Source organism: Drosophila santomea, chromosome 3L (assembly GCF_016746245.2).
Source record: "Drosophila santomea strain STO CAGO 1482 chromosome 3L, Prin_Dsan_1.1, whole genome shotgun sequence".
NCBI classification, from domain to species: domain Eukaryota; kingdom Metazoa; phylum Arthropoda; class Insecta; order Diptera; family Drosophilidae; genus Drosophila; species Drosophila santomea.
In genome coordinates, this window is record NC_053018.2 from 6,605,935 (window position 1) to 6,624,786 (window position 18,852).

The 18,852-nt window shown below is 44.1% G+C and overlaps 1 protein-coding gene across 1 annotated transcript; it reads right to left on the reverse strand.

Annotated features, from left to right (window-relative positions):
- Positions 1 to 36: 36 nt before the first annotated feature.
- LOC120449961 (developmental regulatory protein wetA) lies at positions 37 to 18,541 on the reverse strand. The gene is made up of 6 exons (XM_039632663.1): positions 18,131 to 18,541; positions 4,923 to 5,131; positions 4,461 to 4,833; positions 1,379 to 1,667; positions 1,038 to 1,318; positions 37 to 970 (listed from the first exon to the last, which is right to left on the reverse strand). The coding sequence occupies exons 2-6, from the start codon at positions 5,075 to 5,077 to the stop codon at positions 749 to 751; spliced, it is 1,320 nt and encodes a 439-aa protein (XP_039488597.1). The 5' UTR covers positions 5,078 to 5,131; positions 18,131 to 18,541; the 3' UTR covers positions 37 to 748.
- Positions 18,542 to 18,852: the final 311 nt, after the last annotated feature.

The following is an 18,852-nucleotide window of genomic DNA, read 5'->3' on the forward strand; positions in this document are numbered from 1 at the left end:
AAATCAATACCATTTAGATAGGTTTTCCATTAACTTTATTACAAAATACATAGAGTTACAATATAATTGGTTATTTATTTAGTTCCTGTAAAAGTCTATCTAGCTAGTACACCACAATGTGAGTGCATCAAATACGAAATGCATCCACTTTACCCATTCCGCAACAGCACTCCAAATCCTGGCAGCCGACCCTCGATTTCCCAGCCCAAACATTAACATTTAATCCGACTGCCCCCATTCAGATGCGTCTGTCTGATGCATCTGCCACTCAGCACAGGCCATACAAAACGAAACCGAATTGATAAAAACGCGAAAAATAATAATCACTTGATGCGATGTCTGTTTGCGTATACATATTGCATGTTTTTGCCATTTTTTAATCAGTTTCGCAAAAATGATTTGAGCGTATTCCCTATATTTGTGTATGCACACGCCCCAGCGAAACCACAGCCATTGCCGCCGCCCACGTAGCTGATTTTATTATCAATTTTCATAAAAAGTTTTGTGCACTTTTTGCAGCACATGCCGGACAGGTGGGCCTTCGCCGGCCATTGCAGAGTACACATGGACATGGACCCTATTTATTGGTAGCCACGTCAACCGTCGTCAGCACAGCCAATTACGCAAATTAAACAGATTGTTATCCTGTCGCGACACAGGACACGAGACACTGGACAATGTGACAAGCCGGGCAGCTTAATTCAATCAACGTGACATAATTACTTAATTAATTAAGCGCGCCCAGCGGTCACACATTCAAATCGGACATCATTTTGCGAAAGTCGTTCAACGAGCCGTACATCTCAAAGTCTGCGCCACCGTTTCCGGTTCCGCCGCCGTAGGCGCCCTGCGACCGCTGCGATCGTGTGCTAGGGGGGCGTGGCAGGGTCAACGGTACGGGCAGCAGTTCCGGCATCACCGAGTGGTGCGTGATGAGCGCCTTCAGCGAGCTGAACTCCTTGGTGAAACCCTAAAATGGTATATATTATATCATCACATCATTTAATATAATGAAGCAAGCTTTCTATGTATCTTACCTTAATCTTGTAGCCCCTTTGCGTCCGCAGGATCAGGTAGTGGGCCACTCGTGGTGAGGGAGGTGGCACTCTCAGCGAGAGGGCGAAGCAGCCCGGCTTTGTGCTGCTCTGGCGCACTAGAAACGCACCTGGACTCTGTCGGGATAGCACCTCCAGTGATATTTCCCGGGGAATGCCCGCCTGAAACCAGGCGGCTCCCTTGAGCTCCTGCTGCTCCGATAGACTGAGATTATCCAGGCGCAGGGCACCATGGCCGGGAAACAATTTCGGACTGGAGTTCGCTGATAATTACACAGAAGTGATACAATAGCTGCATTATGTGACATTAAAAGTGCTCCTACCGCTGCACGTCTCCCGCAGATACTTCTTGTTGCTGGCGGGCAGCTCCACCTGCAGCCGCTGGGTGGCACTCTCCAGAGCGGACAGTGACTGGCGGCAGGAGTCGCCGAACTTGCTGGCCACGTACTTGTCCGGCTCGCAGATGGCCTCGTTCACATAGCCATCGGAGATGGTCTGGGTGGAGCCACAGCCGGATCCGGAGGTCAGGGATGAGCCGCAGGTGCTGTGCATCAGGGGGCGGCTGTCCTCGGTGCCCCGCAGCAGGCCAATGCCCATGGTCAGGCGTTTCACCTGCAAAAGGGATAGGAATGCACAGAGAGAAAATATATAATTAATCATAATAAATAATACAAATAGTATATACGTGATAAAATCTTATAAAATCACAATGGTATATGATATATAAAATGATATATAATTATACAACTTAAGTGGAGTAAAATGCAATACTACTGTTTGTTTTCAGTGCATCAGAGCCAGTGGTACTCTTGCATATTGCATGTTGCATGTTGTCTGCCAATTTGGCAAAGTTTTTGCATTGCTATAATGGCGAATTCGGGACTACTCTTGCCAAACCGGCAGTATCGGTGCCACAGTGTGTATTCATTCAGGGATTTGTGGCGCCACCCCCCAACCCCCATGCTTACCCCCCGCTCCACCCGCGCCCCGAAAATCCAACAAACATCAAACACACTTTAGCTCTCACAGCCAGAACCACAACAACGACGTACCTCAGCACTTTGAACCCCAACCCCCCAAAAAAGTCGCCCAGAAAACAACCGAGATTGATGTGTAAAATTTCTGGTTACCAATAAAATGTTAAACAGCGCTTGGCACGCCCCCTTGGCCGCACAACGCCCACTATGGCAGCCACTGGCTTTTGCGGCAAATTACTTTGAAATGAGTTGGAGCCCGGAATGGAAAGTTTGCGATACTGCTGCCTTTGGGTTTTCATTTGGCTGCTTTTAAATTGTTTCCCATTGCGTTGCGTAATTAGCAGCCTAAAAGTAAATTGAACTTGCTTATTTCCTCTTAATTTGCGATAATCATGATGATTTTATGAAGATGAAAGGTGATTTACTTGAGCAGTAGAGTTAAATTGAGGATTTGCAGCTCAATTCAGGCTGAATTCAGGCTCGTTTCTTCAATTGCAGCTAATTAAATTGGCGCATCGACGGCACTTGGCACTTGGCTGTCGTTAAGTATGCAATCAGAGCATCGTGCCAACCTAATGCCCCCATTATGCTAATGGCAATCGGAAGGGAGCCCCAGCGCATTATGCAATGCAAAAAACGCCAAGGACTAGAACTCTAGGACTTCTAGACACAAATCCCAACGGTAAAGAATGTGAGGCAGGGGGCTGGACTTTTCCAAGGTATTTTCCCAGACAATGGCACAATAGACGTGTCTAAGCAGCATTCAGTGCAGCGGTGCTCCATCTGGCATTTGATTTTCTCGCATTTTCCTTGCCTTGTTATCTGTGCGAAACTTTTCCACGTTGCCTACTTTCAGGCGGCGCCAGAGAAAAGTTGCTCCATTGTCCTTTTGCCAAGGATTCCTTCCCCCCCCCCCCATTTCCTCTACGCCCAGGCCATTCCCTAGGCCTAAAAACACGTGACAACAGCAAGGGGCTGTCGGTTGCATTTGGCGCTGTTGCTGCGATTTATGTGTCATAAAGTCAGTAAGTTAACGCCATTTGCCTGCCATTTGCCATGGCATCCTGCATTGTTCCCCAGGACTCCGGTTTACCAACTTCAAACTGCACTATGGCAAAATATGGGTAGCATTAAACGCCTTGCCATGAAATGGCTTTAGCAGAAAGTTATGAATGCTCTTAGTTGCTGCCGACAAAAGAAAGTAATTAGTTTGCTAACTATGCTCGCTTTGGGATTATGGGTGGCAATAGAGTTGTTGCTCATATAATTAGCATTTAAAAGTGAGAAGTGCTTTTGTAGTGCAACTAAACTAAACTTGAACTGCCAGTAAAATGCAGTTTGATTGCAAATAATTTCAACTTTAATTAAACTCATCTACAACTGTTCTTTTTTATAACTAAGCCGTTAACCGTATTTGTATCTGCAATTTAATATCTGCAATATATATGCAATTTAGCTGTAGTAAAACCAAAATGTTTCCCTTCAAAAATTCCTTTGTTTTATGTTGGGTAATATTGCAAATTTCTCTCAGTGTCCTCCCATTTACTCTCCATTTTAGTTGTGTGCAGTTAGTGCACTTTTGTTAGTGGTGCGTGCCAAAGTGGCGTTACTCGAAAATTTGCATTTGTGCAAATTAATTTAATGAACTCTTTTTCGGCAGCAGCTTTAGTGGCAAAAACACTTTTCACCTGAAGGGCGTACTCCTGTCCCAATTGCTTTCGAGTTCGATTCAAGCAGCGCAATTTCCACCAAGTGATTTAAATTGCATGTAATTAAACGTACTGAAAACAGAATTTAAGCTGGAAAAGCCACATTAAACGTAGTCCCCAAGCAACGAGTTTTCACTCATTTTCCCCAAGTCCCTCGATTCTCACATTTTGTTGTTGCTGTCTCGATTTGAAGTTTTTCTTTTCCTTCGCTACTTGGCTTTGCTTTTACTAAGTGCATCCCAAGCCGATGCTCCTCCAATAGGCAATTCCTTTCATATTCCCCCACCAGCTCTTGTTTCCTGGCAAATCATCAGCGTAAGCAGATTTATGTTCTGTGCCAAGTAATTTGCAAGCAATGAGAAATGGCCAACAAAGCAACAAAGCAACCTGGCAACAAAGCAAAAAATGATTGCTCCCTCGGCTGGCTTTACAAAATCCGCCCCTGTTTTTTATACCTTGGCTAATAGTTAATATTAAGTAGCTCCATTGGTAAAGAGAACAGCGAAAAATAAGCTGGATATTGGAAAAAATCAGTGGGCATACTGTATGACATGCTTGCTTCAATAATTACTAAGCATTATGCTTTCCTTTTGCAAAAAAATCCACCTTAAATTGCTGCCCTACAACTAAAGGATTTACTTTTCTTTTCCTGACAGCTTGTTGAAATATATGCTGAAATTACTTAACTATTTCTTACAGTGAACCCTCGCAGAACTTACCAGCGGCGGCTTATCCACCAAACGACGGCAATTATTCATTTCAGTGGGCGAATTATCCTCCTCGGAGCTGGGCGAGCGCAGATGGTGCGGATGCGGATGCGAGCCGGCTTGCGGATGCGAATGCGAGTGCGGATGTGGATGCTCCTGTCCGGACAGCTCCTGGACATCGTGGTGGCTGTGCAGCAGATGCAGCTGCTCCACCGGGCGACGCTGGAGCTGCGGATGCGGATGCGAGTGGCTATGCGGATGTGGATGTGGCTGCTGGCGTGGCTGGGGCAGGGGCTGGTTCTGCGGATGCGGATGCGCCGGCGGATGATGATGATGAAAATAATGCTGCGGCGATGTCGTTGTCACTGCTCCAGCAGCTGCTTCACTGCGGTTAACAAATGAGCGTTAGGATTAAGGAGGTGGATGTATACTTTGCGACGAAGATTAAGGTAGTTTCGTTGGCCATTCCCTCACCTGGCTGGCGACTGCTCCTCAGCTGCCTCAATCAGCGTGGTCTCCGCTGTTTGGGATGAGGACGATGAGCCCGAGGAGGAGGTGGAGGTGGTGGATATGAACGTGGCTGTACTGTGCTGTGGTTCCAGGCGTAGGCGTATATCCTGCATGATCATTGGTACTTAGTTTAGGTTCAGCTGAGTGTTCTTTGCTTCAAACATTCAATGCATCTGAAACAGAGTAAATTCCAATAATAAGTTAATTATAGTAAGTGTGAATTAATAGTAAAACTTCACTTCAAGACACCCAATTATTTAGTTATTTGCAAAGTATGTGTGTTATGTATTCTCAATTTTCCATCAAGAAGGAAGTGTAAGAAGCTTGTTAAAACTCTTAGCAACCCCTTTCGTGAGTCCCACAAAACTTTCTGCCACTTCCAAGGGCCAGAAGTTCGGTCACTTCTGGACCCCATGCTAATGGCATCGTTGATGATTTCTTGACTTATTCTTGCAGTGCAAAATGCTTCGCCTGCGGCCCGAAGTTTTGCCGCTTTAAGTTGCTGGCACTTTGAAAAAGGCTTTAAGCCTTTCCGACTGCAAACTTTGTGCCCACAACTGGCTGCTTATTGAATCTCTTCGCATATAAAACTACATATGTAAAACTGCATATATATATGCGTGCTTTTGAGTGCCTCTGGCCTGTGCCGATAGTTCTTGGGCGAAACTTTTAATGCGATTTTAAGCCGTTTGCTATTAGTTTGCAAATTGTTTCAAGATTTTTAGCATATTAATTTTTAAAGCTCTTTCGGCAGTGGTTTTTCCGGTTTCCACGGCAGTGTCGGATAATTGAAACCGAATGTGGGTTAAGGTTGAATTGGTGCAAATGATAAAGAATAGACCAACGGAGGCCTTAACTTTGCCCCGAAGGTCTCGTTGTGCATCAGTTTGTGTTATCCACCAGCCGGTGCTGCACCACTTTACCCACTTTCAAACAATGAACAATGGGGGCTTGTGCCACAAAAGAACTTGCAACACTGAAGGGGGTTGCAAAAAGGGTTGGTTGCAATATCGCAGGGATGGCGTAAGAAAAGCTGCAGCTGCAGGCGAAAATGTCGACAGTTGTTGAGATGTTCTTGGATGCTCTGTGATGGTGTTCTGCATTTAACAAGTATACGCCATGCTGGCCGGGCATTAATTTGGCCAAGGATGAGGAGTCACAAATGTGCTGACATTTACCGTCACCCCGAGCTGAGTTTTGCAAAGTGTCGAGTGACAACAAGGATTTCAAGGACTGCAACTCTGATTCCATTTGCGAGCAAAGTGAGCGGGCTGAGGATTGTGTTGCACATGTTAATTTGACTTGTCATACAGCAACGCTTCCACATGTTGTAGCTACAAGGATAATAAGCTACACGTACATACATATCTGCAAGTGCATATCTGCGGAGTGACTACATTTTGCATAGCACACTCTTGTGCGCCTTTCAACCGGCAAGTTACTTACTTTATTTCGTGGAGAAGACGACGAGAATAGAGACTTAGTTCTGTGTTTGTTTCTTTGTCTCGAATCAAGTTAAAGTTTTGCTCAATAAATTTCACAAAAAGTTGGCATTTTATTGCCACTTGCTTGGTGGTAAGCAAAGGACTTTTTATCTATTCAAGGAAACTGGAACTGCACGGAACTGTTCTGCATCAAAACAACTGCAGGGGAAGTTTATTTTGGTTCATTTCTTTTTTTTAGGAAAAGCTACAAAAGTTAAAGTCTAATTCTTTAATAGTTGTATGTACAAACAGATAAGGGAATGCAGTTTTATGTGTTCTCCAAAACAATTTAAAGAGATGATTACGTTCTAATGAACATATTGTCTTCTTTATAGAATGAAGATTGCATTAGTTTTTTTCCAAAAGAATTTAAATGTATATGTTTCTACTTGGACATCGTTTGGCACCTTTCTTCATATCCTCCAGCTTTTCAACACGCTTGGCTTCAGTCTGTTATTCTTTCGCTCGCTGGGAAGTGAAATTTACTTTTATGGCACCTGTCCGTGTGTCCTCTGCCATATGACAACCTTCATATCCACATCCTCTGTGCGCTCCATAAGTTCCTATATACTGCGGACTGTGTTAGTCCGCTTCCGTTCACATCTCGCACATTTGCTTGTTAGTTTATTGAAATTGATATTATGGTTATACTCGTATGCTACTTCCCACCATTATCTTTTCCTTCTCCCGGCGTCTGACTGCGTTTATATCTATTTGCATGGAGATTTTGTTGCAGAATTCATTGTTAAATCGTTCGGAATAGTTTTTTTTTCTCCCCTGTTGACTTCCTGCAGACAAAGTTTGATTGTCATATGAAGTGCTGGTGTCTCATGTCTGCCGCTTGGGCAGGTTCGCTGTCCTCAGTTTCCCATTTGGCTTGTTCATATTTTTCGGTGCAGAACACAATCCCTTTGGCAAATTGCACTCCAGAGTCAACGGCGGAGTTGCTGCTTTATGGACCCCGTTTGACAAAGTCTTTAAAGCGCTTACGTCAATCAATGGCCTGCAACATGCAACTAAAACGGATGTGGTTGCCGCAACAATCGCAATAACAATAACCCACGAATGTCAACAGTCTTTGAACCCGACGAAAACACACTAGCAGATACAGATACAAATACAGGTACAGATAAATTTACAGTCGCGGAAACAATAACTTGGGTGGTCTTTTGGGCCGACATGTGAATTGTGGTAATGGAATACTCTGTTAACAACTCCAAAAAACGAGAAATAACGGGACTGCCGCTTATACAACTTTAAATGTTGTAGGTGCGCCCAGTGCACAGGAGGCTACAATATTTAAAAGACTCCTAACAATGGCTACAAACGAAAAGTAAAGAAAAATTTGGCACTGGATGTGAAGTTTCAAATACCCTTTTAGGTATTTTCCCTGCTGAAATCAAAGGGTTTTACAGAATTGTTTGGAATGTACAAATGTGCAGTATGAGATTTTAGTTCATTTTATTAGCTATCAAAAGTCTAAAACACTGCTTAAGCTTATCTGAAAACATTATAGCATATGCCTACTACTACTGATAGAGTATAAAATCGGCATTTTAAAGAGCTTCAAGCCAGGGAAAGAGGGGCCGCGGTGCATTGCATACCAGGCACGACCGACTCTAGCCACGGCCCCACGTTGGGCGCCACAACCTATCACAGAATTTATGTAGCCATCAATGCCAGCGGAGTTCGGCCTCCAAAAGACACTGAGGAAGCGGCTGGGGATGTGAGATCGTGTGGCAGCCACGAATGCAGTTCAATTATGAATTATGCTAACAATTTCGCCGGACATGTTTGCCATCTTTGCCATCGCCATCGCCACATCGTCGTTATCGTCGTCGTTGAACCAGTGGCTGAGCCACTAATTAAATGCAGCTCTGTGGGGTCGATTTGTTGTGCTAATGCGACTCGCGTAATTACACAAGCCGCTGTGATGGCGACAACATTCCAAGACGAGCGTTGCGTGTGTCAATAGAACAGTGAGAAATGCTTTGTAGCCGCTCAAAGGAAAGGATGGCCAAGCAGATAGATGCACTGAAACCAATATTGAGCATTTTTAAAGGGAAGATTCAAACAAATAAAAGTTTAATTTCTTAACATGATTTACTAAACTAAAAATAGGTTACATTTGAGATAATTCTTTGAATCATAATGCAATTATTTGCAATTGTTTCTCCCAGTGTTGGGTGGCATGAGGAGCTTTGTGTCCGAACGGCGGGCTCCTTGGCGTCGTGTCTCTGTCCGCATTTGGCATGTGCAACACCAGCAACAAAAAGCACAACAACAACAATGGGCTCTTTGTTGTGCCAGCTCCTTGTTGCCAATGCCATTGTTGTTGTTGCTGCAATTGTACATTGACACCTCCTGCCTGCCGTTGGTTTTTTTTTTGTTTTTGGTGATGCAGCCTGGTTCTCCTCCAAATACCCTTACACAAGTTATCCACACTATTTGACAAGTTTTTCATTGATATTTTAAAGTAATAGTAATAATTCCAAAGAAAACAACCCTCGGGCTTTAAGCATATTGCGTATTTATTAAATAAGACATTCAAGTAGTCAAAATGTCCCTTTTGTGGAAAGAGTATCCCTGGCTTCGCTTCTCCAAAAGCGATCGCCTTTTGTCGTATGTTTTTGTTTGCTCTGTCATGGCGACTTACATAAAATTTATGTCGCCTAAAGTGCAACTCTGACAATGTGAGCTTGTAATTTGTTGTTTTTGCTTTTGTTTTGGCCGTACTTGTGGTTGTCAGCACTTGGCCATGGCTACTTAATGATTGTGTCGTGCAAATACCAAAAAGCCACGGGAGAAAACCATTCGCCGCTCCAAGTCTTCGACTTCGATGCCAATTGCGACTCCCAGAGACACCAAGGAAACGGAATCCCAGAAAAGCCAGCTGTTCAACAAGTGGAAATGTGGAAATGTTGGAAATGTGTAAAAGTGGAGGGCGGGCCAAAGGCGATAGGGGGCGTGGCAGCGTCATGCAAATGTCATATGCAATCAGAAATGCATATCGATAAGTGCTTTGAACGCCGCCGTGGGCAACAGTAATAATTTATACAAATGTCTGCGGCATTTGACTCGGCACTTGTCACCTTTGGGCTTCCCGACCTTTGACATCCCCTGCACTATATTATATATATGTATATGTAGAGAGACCAAAAGATAGTTGTAACTCCTCTCCAGGCGACAGTTCAATAAAAGTTATGCCTGTCTGATGACACAGTTTGCCACAGAGGATGCAAACCGAGGTGGGCGAACGGAAAGGTGATGCATTTTCCTGGGAGATTGAAAAACTTTTGCCTCGTTGACTGTGAAAATGAAATATGTTTGGCTGCATTTCATGAATCTTTATTCTCCCCACAGAGTGCCTGTGGAAAAAACTATGAGAACTGGATCTCTAGACGAGCAAGGGGATATGGCTCCACAGATGACTTTTTAAATTGTTTGGGGTATTTGCCGAATAATTCTAGTGCTTCAGGTGAAAGCTTTTTAAAGGAGAATGTTTTAATTGTATTTTATTTATTGTGTAAAATTTATTAAACACACCTTAGTTTTATGCTGTATCAGCATATCCTGTTTTACTTAAATACCAATCATTTCTCTACTCTTTCCTTTGGGTTAAGTCCCATATTTCTTATTCTTTGGGACATATAGCAGGGAATTATGTTATCTGAACCCCAAAACATGACTTGCAGCCACGAAAAAGTGTGGCACTAATTTCCAGGCAAGTCGGGAAACCAAAATGCCAGAGGCAGGCTTAAGGCACGCCTGCATTCCATTAATTAACAATTAGTGCCGTCAAGAGGGGTCTTCCCTGTATTCCGTACCCTTCTGTAATTTTTCTGAATTTTTCCTGCATTTTTTTTTTGTGAAATGCCGCGTTTTTTTCCGGTGAGATGAAATTGGGTGCCGCGACAGCACAGGATACGGTAGCCGGTGCTCAGTGCTCACAATCAGTTGATAATGATGCAGCAACGCCTTCTGCAATTTCGGACCGTTAAGACGGGTGGAAAAGAGTTAAGAGCTGGCAGCTAAGAGGGATATGGCTAGATCTCAGTACCCAGATCCCAGATCCCGGATCCCGGCTAATGTCAAAGATGACAGGCCAGATGATGATGGGTGCCGGGATGGGATCGGTTGGGAAGGAAGGGAAAGGAGAGGAAAATGACGACTACGACTGATGACTTGTGTAATAAGTGGAAAGAATCTTGTCGAGAAACAATAACTCGTTGCTCGCTGGCTGACTGTGAACTTGAACTTCAGTGGTGGCGGCTAGCTGGTTGTTGGTTTGCTGCTCACTGCTCGCTAGTTGCATGTTGCATGTTGCCGCAAACACAGCTTAATGATGGTTTTCATTCCGGTCTAGCATGCATATATTTTTTTTTCTTCTTTCAGCTTGGCTAGATCGCCCAGACCGACTTGCTCTGTGACTCTGTGCGCCTGTTAACTTGGCCATGAAACATTCGCAGCCCGGGCAGAAATTTCGCAACCGGCATTGGGAAATTGCCGGCAGACGAGACAAGGGGGTAAAAAGTGAGTTCACCTCGTCGCTCGCCGCTCTACGTGTTTTTCTTGTTTTCCTTTATTTTCTTCTTTTTTTTTTTTGTTTTTGGTTGCATCTACGCGATCTCCTTGGCTGGATTCTCAGAGCGCACCCCTCCCCACCGAAAACACCACCTCATTGTGCAAAGAAAACTCGTTTTCTTCGCCATATTTGTGCGTTGCGGCGTCTTAACCGCAAATCCTTTTAGATATGAATTGAATTCATATATTATTTATGATCTGTTTATTTTTATTGTGCATGCCAGATGAACATGATCATGATGATTGCCTGCCAGGATGACCAGCGGCTAAAAGGGAAAATGTGGGGAGCGATGTATATTCCATGCCTGTCGCTCAGCCTGTCAGAAATGAGAAAACTTCTAATTGGAATTGCTAATCAAGTCGGGCAATTTTCGGTCCATTGCCTCTGTAGCTACATAGTATATCTCTCTGTATGCTATATCTTTTTATTCTGCCTGCGGAATGATCGCTTTAAGTGGGTTAAGTGGAAGCAAATTATAAGATCACTGATTCCTAAGCGAAGGGAAATTAACATAACATTGAAGGATACTCAAGGAAAGGTTAAGATACAGATGTGAATGTTCTCATTTTGAAAATATTTAATACTTTGTTAAGTACTTTTCATTGGCTACATTATTACGTAGATTGTTTTACATACTGAATCAGCAATAGATAGAAATATTATCTAGGTACTTAAACACTTCAGAACACTTTTACCTATACATAGAAGTGAATGTATTAACTTCTTATTTAGATCATTTTTAACTATAGAAGTGGCTGTAATAACTTCTTATTTAGTATTTTTGTTTGTTATTTAGCACTTAAAAAATTAAATTTTTTTTGTAATTTTATGCACTATAAAATTAAGGATACACTTCTCCCTTTTAATGTGCCTGCAGTCTGGAATTTTATGACCCCACAGTTCGTACATATAACACCCCCATGTTCCTCCCACTTTTGGGCTCCATTCTTGGCGGACAATATCCAGTTTAAAGCGAGACGATGCCACGGCCAACGGCGCCCCACACGACGATTCGCAAAGTAAATCGTTGGCAGCAAAGTTTTGTGCCTTGATTGCCTCACCTGCCTCACCTGCCCCACCTGCCCCACTTGCCCCACTTGCCCCACATCGCCAACTCGCGAACCCTCTGCTAACTTGGCCTGTCAGCCTGTTGCCAACAGAACATGGCCTTAATAGTCGGCCATGTATATATGGCTCATACTCGTCGCCGAGTTGGTTATTACAATTATTATTGTTGTTGACATGCCGCTCGACGCTGACAGCGGGCAATTTAGCGGCGCTTTGAAGGGTCGGGGCAAACAGTAGATGGAAAAGTCTGGCTGGAAAATGGGAAAACGCCAGTCCCCAAAGTGGCGTCCGAAAATTGTTCAAAGCAATTCGACCGCCAAGTGATGGGGCAAAATGGTTTCCTAAGAGTTCCATCGATTGGATCTCTTCGCATCGGCGGCAAACACTTCACATGCACTTGAAAGTTAAGCGCTTTTCCGGCTCAATTTTCCACGCAGCGTGAAATGCTACTTTTCAGTGACAGCGTGCGCTGTTTAACCCACTCTGATAGAAAAAAAAAAGTGGGTTTTCACTCAGAGCGGGAGCAGGAATAAAGCAAAGCGTGGAATGCAATTAAAATGCAACTTATGAAGCGGATTATGGCAAACATAAATATATGTATGTACATATATGCAGATCCTGCTGCGTACTTAGCCCAGAAAAGGGATAAAAAGCAAAAGCGGAAGCTTCGGGAAAAATAAGGAAGTCGGCTAAAAGGGGGAAAACGTTAAACAGTTTAGCAGAGCTTTCCTGTGCTCCGCTTTAATGATAATGAAGATAATGCCACACGAGATGCGAAATGGAAGGGGGGGAGGGGGATTGTTATGGATGCAGATGATGTGTTGCGACTGGAGTTGCATGATGATAATGATGATAATGTTGCTGTTGGCGCTATAATGAAATTGTTGCTGAAGCGTCGGTTTGGAAAACTGCAAAGCTGCCGCAGCAGAAGAGCTCATGTAAAAAAGCAGAAGCTTCTACTCTTCACCATAAAATGTGTGTGTGTGTGTGTGCATGAGTGTGTTGACTTGTGTGCACTAGTGTGTGTTAGCCGCTCGCCAAGTGCCTCTTAACGGGAAACGCTTTGCATTCCATGCAGGGGATTACATGAATACTCTTAAAAAGGGTAGCGGGATATGTGCTTAATAAGTATTCTACTAAAAAATTCATTAAAAAGTCCATTATAGTTTAAACAACTAACATAGGTAACAATTAAGAGGGGTACCAGTACATTTATTTATCTTTATAGCACTACATACTTAATGATTAAAGATAGAGTATCCACTTCTCTGCAGTGGGACACATTTGATTTTCTTGATTTGGTAGCCGTCTTGCTGTTTCTTCTGCCCCCTCGAACTGCAGAAATGATGTAAACAAATTTCAAGGGAAACAATTTGGATAATTGCATTATTTCGCCGAGGAGTTACAGTTATTACAGCGTTGGCTCAATAACCAAGTGGCTCCCAAGGGAGGATCCCAACTTGGGAGCATGCCGCTGATGAGCTGCCGAGATCAGATACGCTGTGTGGTCGATTCTGACTGCCGATGGGATAATTGCAGGATTGGTCGATGGACGGATTGCCTGATTGCCGAATTGCTGGATTGCTGTATTGCCGGATTGCATGGCATGCAAATGAGCTCCGGATACTTAAATCTGATGCGATGGAACGCACTCATAAAACACATTGCTTCAATTATATACATACGACTTGCAGCTGAAAGCCGAATTGCATTTTCGGCTTGGCTTACATTTATAGCCAGGCCATAACCGCAGGCTGTTGCCAGCCAACAAAGTGGCATTTTCATTACGGACACCGATGAAATCGAGGCGCTTCCATTTGGCCGACTTACACCTGCCCAGGATTGCCCAGCTCCTGGCCTCGCATTCAATTGCAGCCTCAATTTATTCAATTATTATTATAAGCCATAGCCAAAGCCATGGTTATGGCCATGGCCACGCCCACCATGGCTGTGATGGCCTAAACGCCTACGGACACAGAGGCCTGGCAATTGAAATTGATTTGCCCAAAAAATGCTGGGTGAAAATTGCCGGTTTTGAGGCCCAAACAACAATTTCCCAGCATTTACATAATTCTCCTTTGTGTTGCAACGTAGCAGTGAAAAAACTGAAAATTTTCAACTGGCATCTGCGGTTTTGCTGCCGGGCTCGTTACGCTTTTGATTTTTCCAATGAATATCGTTAGCATTTCATTAGGAGGCGGCAATATTGCGGTTGCCCCCGCTGCCAGGCGCTTCTAATCGTAAATATTTTGTGTAAATACTTAAACATTTGTCGGCTCTTCTCCTCTTCGGGGGCAAACGGAACGCATAAACATGTCGATAAAGAATGCCGGAGCAGGTTCTGACTTCCCCCTTTAAAGATTTTGTGCCTGCAGAGCTGGGAATCTGAAAATCTGGGATCACGATGCTTGCAGTTGCTATCTGGCCTGTTTGGTTGCTGCTCCTGATTTTGATGAACTCTTGGCATCCGCTGGATATTCGTTTCCATTTCGCCTTTGTTCAGAGCTATCCAGATACACAGCTACCCAGCTACAAAGCTACCCAGCTGCGGTCCCGACTTTGATTGTCTTTTAATTAAACGACAGGCGAACAATAAAAAATGCTCCAAGCTGGTTTCATTAATTTTCATAGTTCCCCCTCAGTTCCCTCAGTTCCAGTTGCCCCGATGGCAGTGTAATTTAAGTTTGAACTGGGCTATATCTTCTACCTGTCCATCGGTCGGTCGGTTGTTATTTGCTTTATGGCTGTCAAATTTGCTGCTTATCAGGCGCTTTATCTACATCTCTACCTGTCGCAGTTGCTCTGTCAATAGAGCCATCGGTTTATGGGTAGTGAAGTTGCATTTCCTCGTCGGCTTATCTTATTGGAGCAAACGAAAATGCAATCCACTAAATACTCGGAAAAACCTTTAATTGGATGCAGGCCGTCCGTCGTCTGATAAAGTTACTTTCGAGTGGGCAAGCTGATAAACTTGGAATTTACTTAGTTCGGAGTTTTCTTAGTTAAAAGTTTCCACTTTTCGAGGGTTGCAGACAGTTTACTCGAATTTTTAATGCACTATTCCGGGGAAATAGTTATCATTTTGTATGGGAATAATTTAGACTGCTTTATGGGGAGTTTTATAGCTTAGTTTGTCTATAGGCTATACACATTTTCATTGGTAGTTACAGTAATTTCCAAAAAACTGCGTATAATAACATATACAGGACTTTCAATTTAAGCTTGACAGTTAATGTCCCATTAAGTTTTATGCTCAGTAACTTTATCTATAGATTGCCATAACGTTTCTTCCTTCCTCAATATTTTTACCCCTTTACTTAACTGGTTTCCTATGTTTGAGTTACTTGATTGCCTGCTGCTAACTTGGCATTCCAGCCCACCTCAGTTTAATTTGTTAAAAATTAAAGTCACGCCGCTGATATAATTCCACTCCATTATGTGACAAGACAACCTAACCTGGCGAATCGAGTTCTTTTCTTGCAACTCCTTCGTTGGAACTGCCGAGATTTGTTGTGGCTGCAGTCGTTTACCTTAATTCGCCCGTCCAAATTGCTATTTATATGCATCGCCCTCGCTTTTAATTTGCAGCGCAAATCACGAGCACTATATATATATAGCGATTTATATGTATGCAGTGGAGGGTATGGCTGTAGGTTCACCTACTCCTCCGGCAATCGAAAAACAAAATCAACAGGTGGCGCGCATATTTCAACATGCGGCTGCCAAGCGAACCGAGCGAAATATCAATAAAAATGCCATTTGTTGCGATTGTGCACGGAACTTTGGGACTTCGGAGTCTCGAAGACTGAAGACTGGGCACCTGGATGTGGGGATCTGGGGATCTGGAAACCCAAGAGTCTTCGGAGGGAGAACCCCTGGCAGCCACACATAGATAATTTCGCCAGCAACCTGGGCTTTGATGATATTTCTGCTCGGCGTGTCTCTTTTTTCGGCTTCGCTTAATTTATTGGCCACACTTTGCTGCTGCTGCTGCTGCTGCTCCTTATACTGCTGCTGCAGTTGCTGTTGCTGCATTTAAACGACAAGTGTTGCAAATAAAAAGGAAAAATTAAAGCGGTGCAAATTAGAGGCGAGCAGAAGAAAAGACGGTGGGGGGGTAAAAGATGGAGAACCAAAGGCGACGTCAACACCAGAGGGTCCGTGCAAAAACGTGTTTGCAGCGAAAAACTATTAAAAAGCGCCCAGATTGCAGTTGTTTTTGCTGGTGGTGCGGATGGTGTGGTGTTGCGATGGTGCAGTGGTGCAGTGCAAGTGACTTGGTCGCGGTGGCTTAATAAAGGCAGCCAGGTTTAGGGTTAACATCCCAGCGCCAAAGGCCAAAAGTGCTGGCCAATGCAAACAAACAAACAAAAAGCGTTGTTGCTGTTGTTGCTGCTGTTGTTGCTGTTGCTGTTGCACGCCAGCAACATGTGTACTTGCAGCAAAAAGTCCAAAATGAAGACATGAGCCAGAGTCAGAGGCAAAGAGCCAAAGAGCCAAAGAGCCGGAACCCACCAGCCGAACAGCAATGTCGACCTTCTTTTGTGAGGCCCAGCTGCATAATTGCTATGGCAACAGCCAGCTAACGAGTTGGGGTTGCAAGTTGCTGCTTGCTAGTTGCTAGTTGCTAGTTGCAAGTTGCCGGGGGACAAGTGGAGACCTCGCTCTCTCTCTCAGCTGACAGTTGAGAAATTAGAACGGTTTTTGTCTTCCAAATCACATGCACGTGGTGCTCCAGTCAGGCCAAGAGTTGCTGTCGTCGCTGCATCCGCATCCACATCCTCATCTCCATCCTCATCCTCGAATGATTGGCGGCTGTTGCAGGTTGCAAGTTGCAGGTGCGTGCTGCAGTTGTGGCTGCAATGTTGCTGTTGTGTTAGGTCGGGCTAAAGCCAAAGCCCATTTGGGGCGAGCTTAATCAACGTTGTAATTTTGGCTTATTTTTACCCTAACTGCGGGTATTGTCAATAGCAGGGGAAAATAGATTTAAAATAGAGTTATAGTCCCAAAAGCTGGAAAATCTTAAAAATGAATACTATTTCTATATATCCTTTTCTGCTCTCATGTCCTGACTTCCCTTAATACCAGTAGTAGCACGCTGATTCCCAGCTACCTTTAGAACATCCAGCTTTGCACACTAAATGATTTCAATGTCTGTCTGTTTTGCGCAAATGTTCATCTTGTTTGGTGGTGCCTGTACTGTTGTCATGTTTTGTCTTAAGTTTAAGTTTCCCCCCATGAGTTGCATATCCGACACGGGCCTCCTCATTGAGGGTTTGTTACAGCAATCTGCGTGGGTGGACACTGGCGCATGTTGTTGGTGTTGCAAGTGTTGCTAGTGTTGCCTGTGTTGCTGTTGCAAATGTTGTTGCTGGCTTCGTTTGTTTGTTGCCGTACGTGATTGCGGGTTGTTGCCGTTGATTATTGCCTCGCGCGGCACGCATATAAATCTCGGTGTTTAAATCTCGAGTTAAACTTGTAAATTAAAACCTTAATGAGTCTGTGGAGTGGGTCTGTGTTTAGTGCCACGCTGTGCCAACATGGCCAGGATGCAGCAACCAAAAATACAAAAAAAGGAGCAGGGGTGTGTGATTTATGCCCGCTTCTATGGCTCTCTAGATACATACATACATTCAACCATATACCATTTGAATCTCACTCCTCCACAAGTTGGAGCAAATGGCGTGTTTGATTTCTTTGCGATCGCCACCAATTAGTTGGCCACAATCACATGCAAGACACACTCGCTGAGAAGTCCCACAAGCGATGGAATCATGTTGATTTCTCCAGCTAATTAATGCCCAGTGAATATTCTCACGCTTGGCCAAAAGGAAGCAACAATCGCCAATGGGAAAACGACGAAGTCAACCGCAGAACAGAACATGTTCTCCTTCTCGTTGGACCAACAACAAAGTGTTACAATCTCCGGCTTCCTCAATTTAATTTGCATTTTTATGCCTGCCCACGAGTTGATTAAGTTGATGAAGTTGATTCACTTCGCTTAGCCTAAGATGATTGCATAATTATTTAATTACCTTATATAAATAACGTATCCAACTCCTATTTTCCTGCGAGTGCAACAGGTGTGCTGTGTGCAAAGGTCACAGGCATAAATCAATTAATTTACGTGTTTTTCGGTGCACAAATGTCGCTGGCTTCTTTGATATTCGTTTCCCACCTGAGTGAGCACTTGTTTCGCAATGGCTTAAATTATGCACACACACTTTTTAACAGTTGCGAAATGGACTGCCACTTAAAACCTAAACCGCCAGGCAACCTGTCTCTTTGCATTCGCAGTATTCAACCGAAAACTGGCAGCACACACGACGAATGTTGCTGCTGCTGCTTCTGCGATGTTGCTGCGATGTTACTGCGATGTTGCTGCGTTGTTATTGCGATGTTGTTGCTGTTACTGTTACTCCGACGACGACGTTCGCTTCCGCTGACTCAACGCAAACGACTAAAAAAGGCCACATAAATTTTGATGCACATTCAATAGGCCAGGCCAGGCATTCAGCTGGCAGCAGCAGCAGCAGCAGCGGCAACACACACACTAGCAACACTAGCAACACCAGCAACACACACACTAGCAACACTAGGCACACTAGCAACACCAGCAACATCAGCAACAGCGACGCCGGCAGCAGCAACCAGTTTCCTTCCATTCACACGGACATTGTTTGTGGATGCCAAGTGGGCACACTGCACTACGTTCCACTAGCCAGCATCCACAGCCACAGTGGTGGGCCCGTTTACG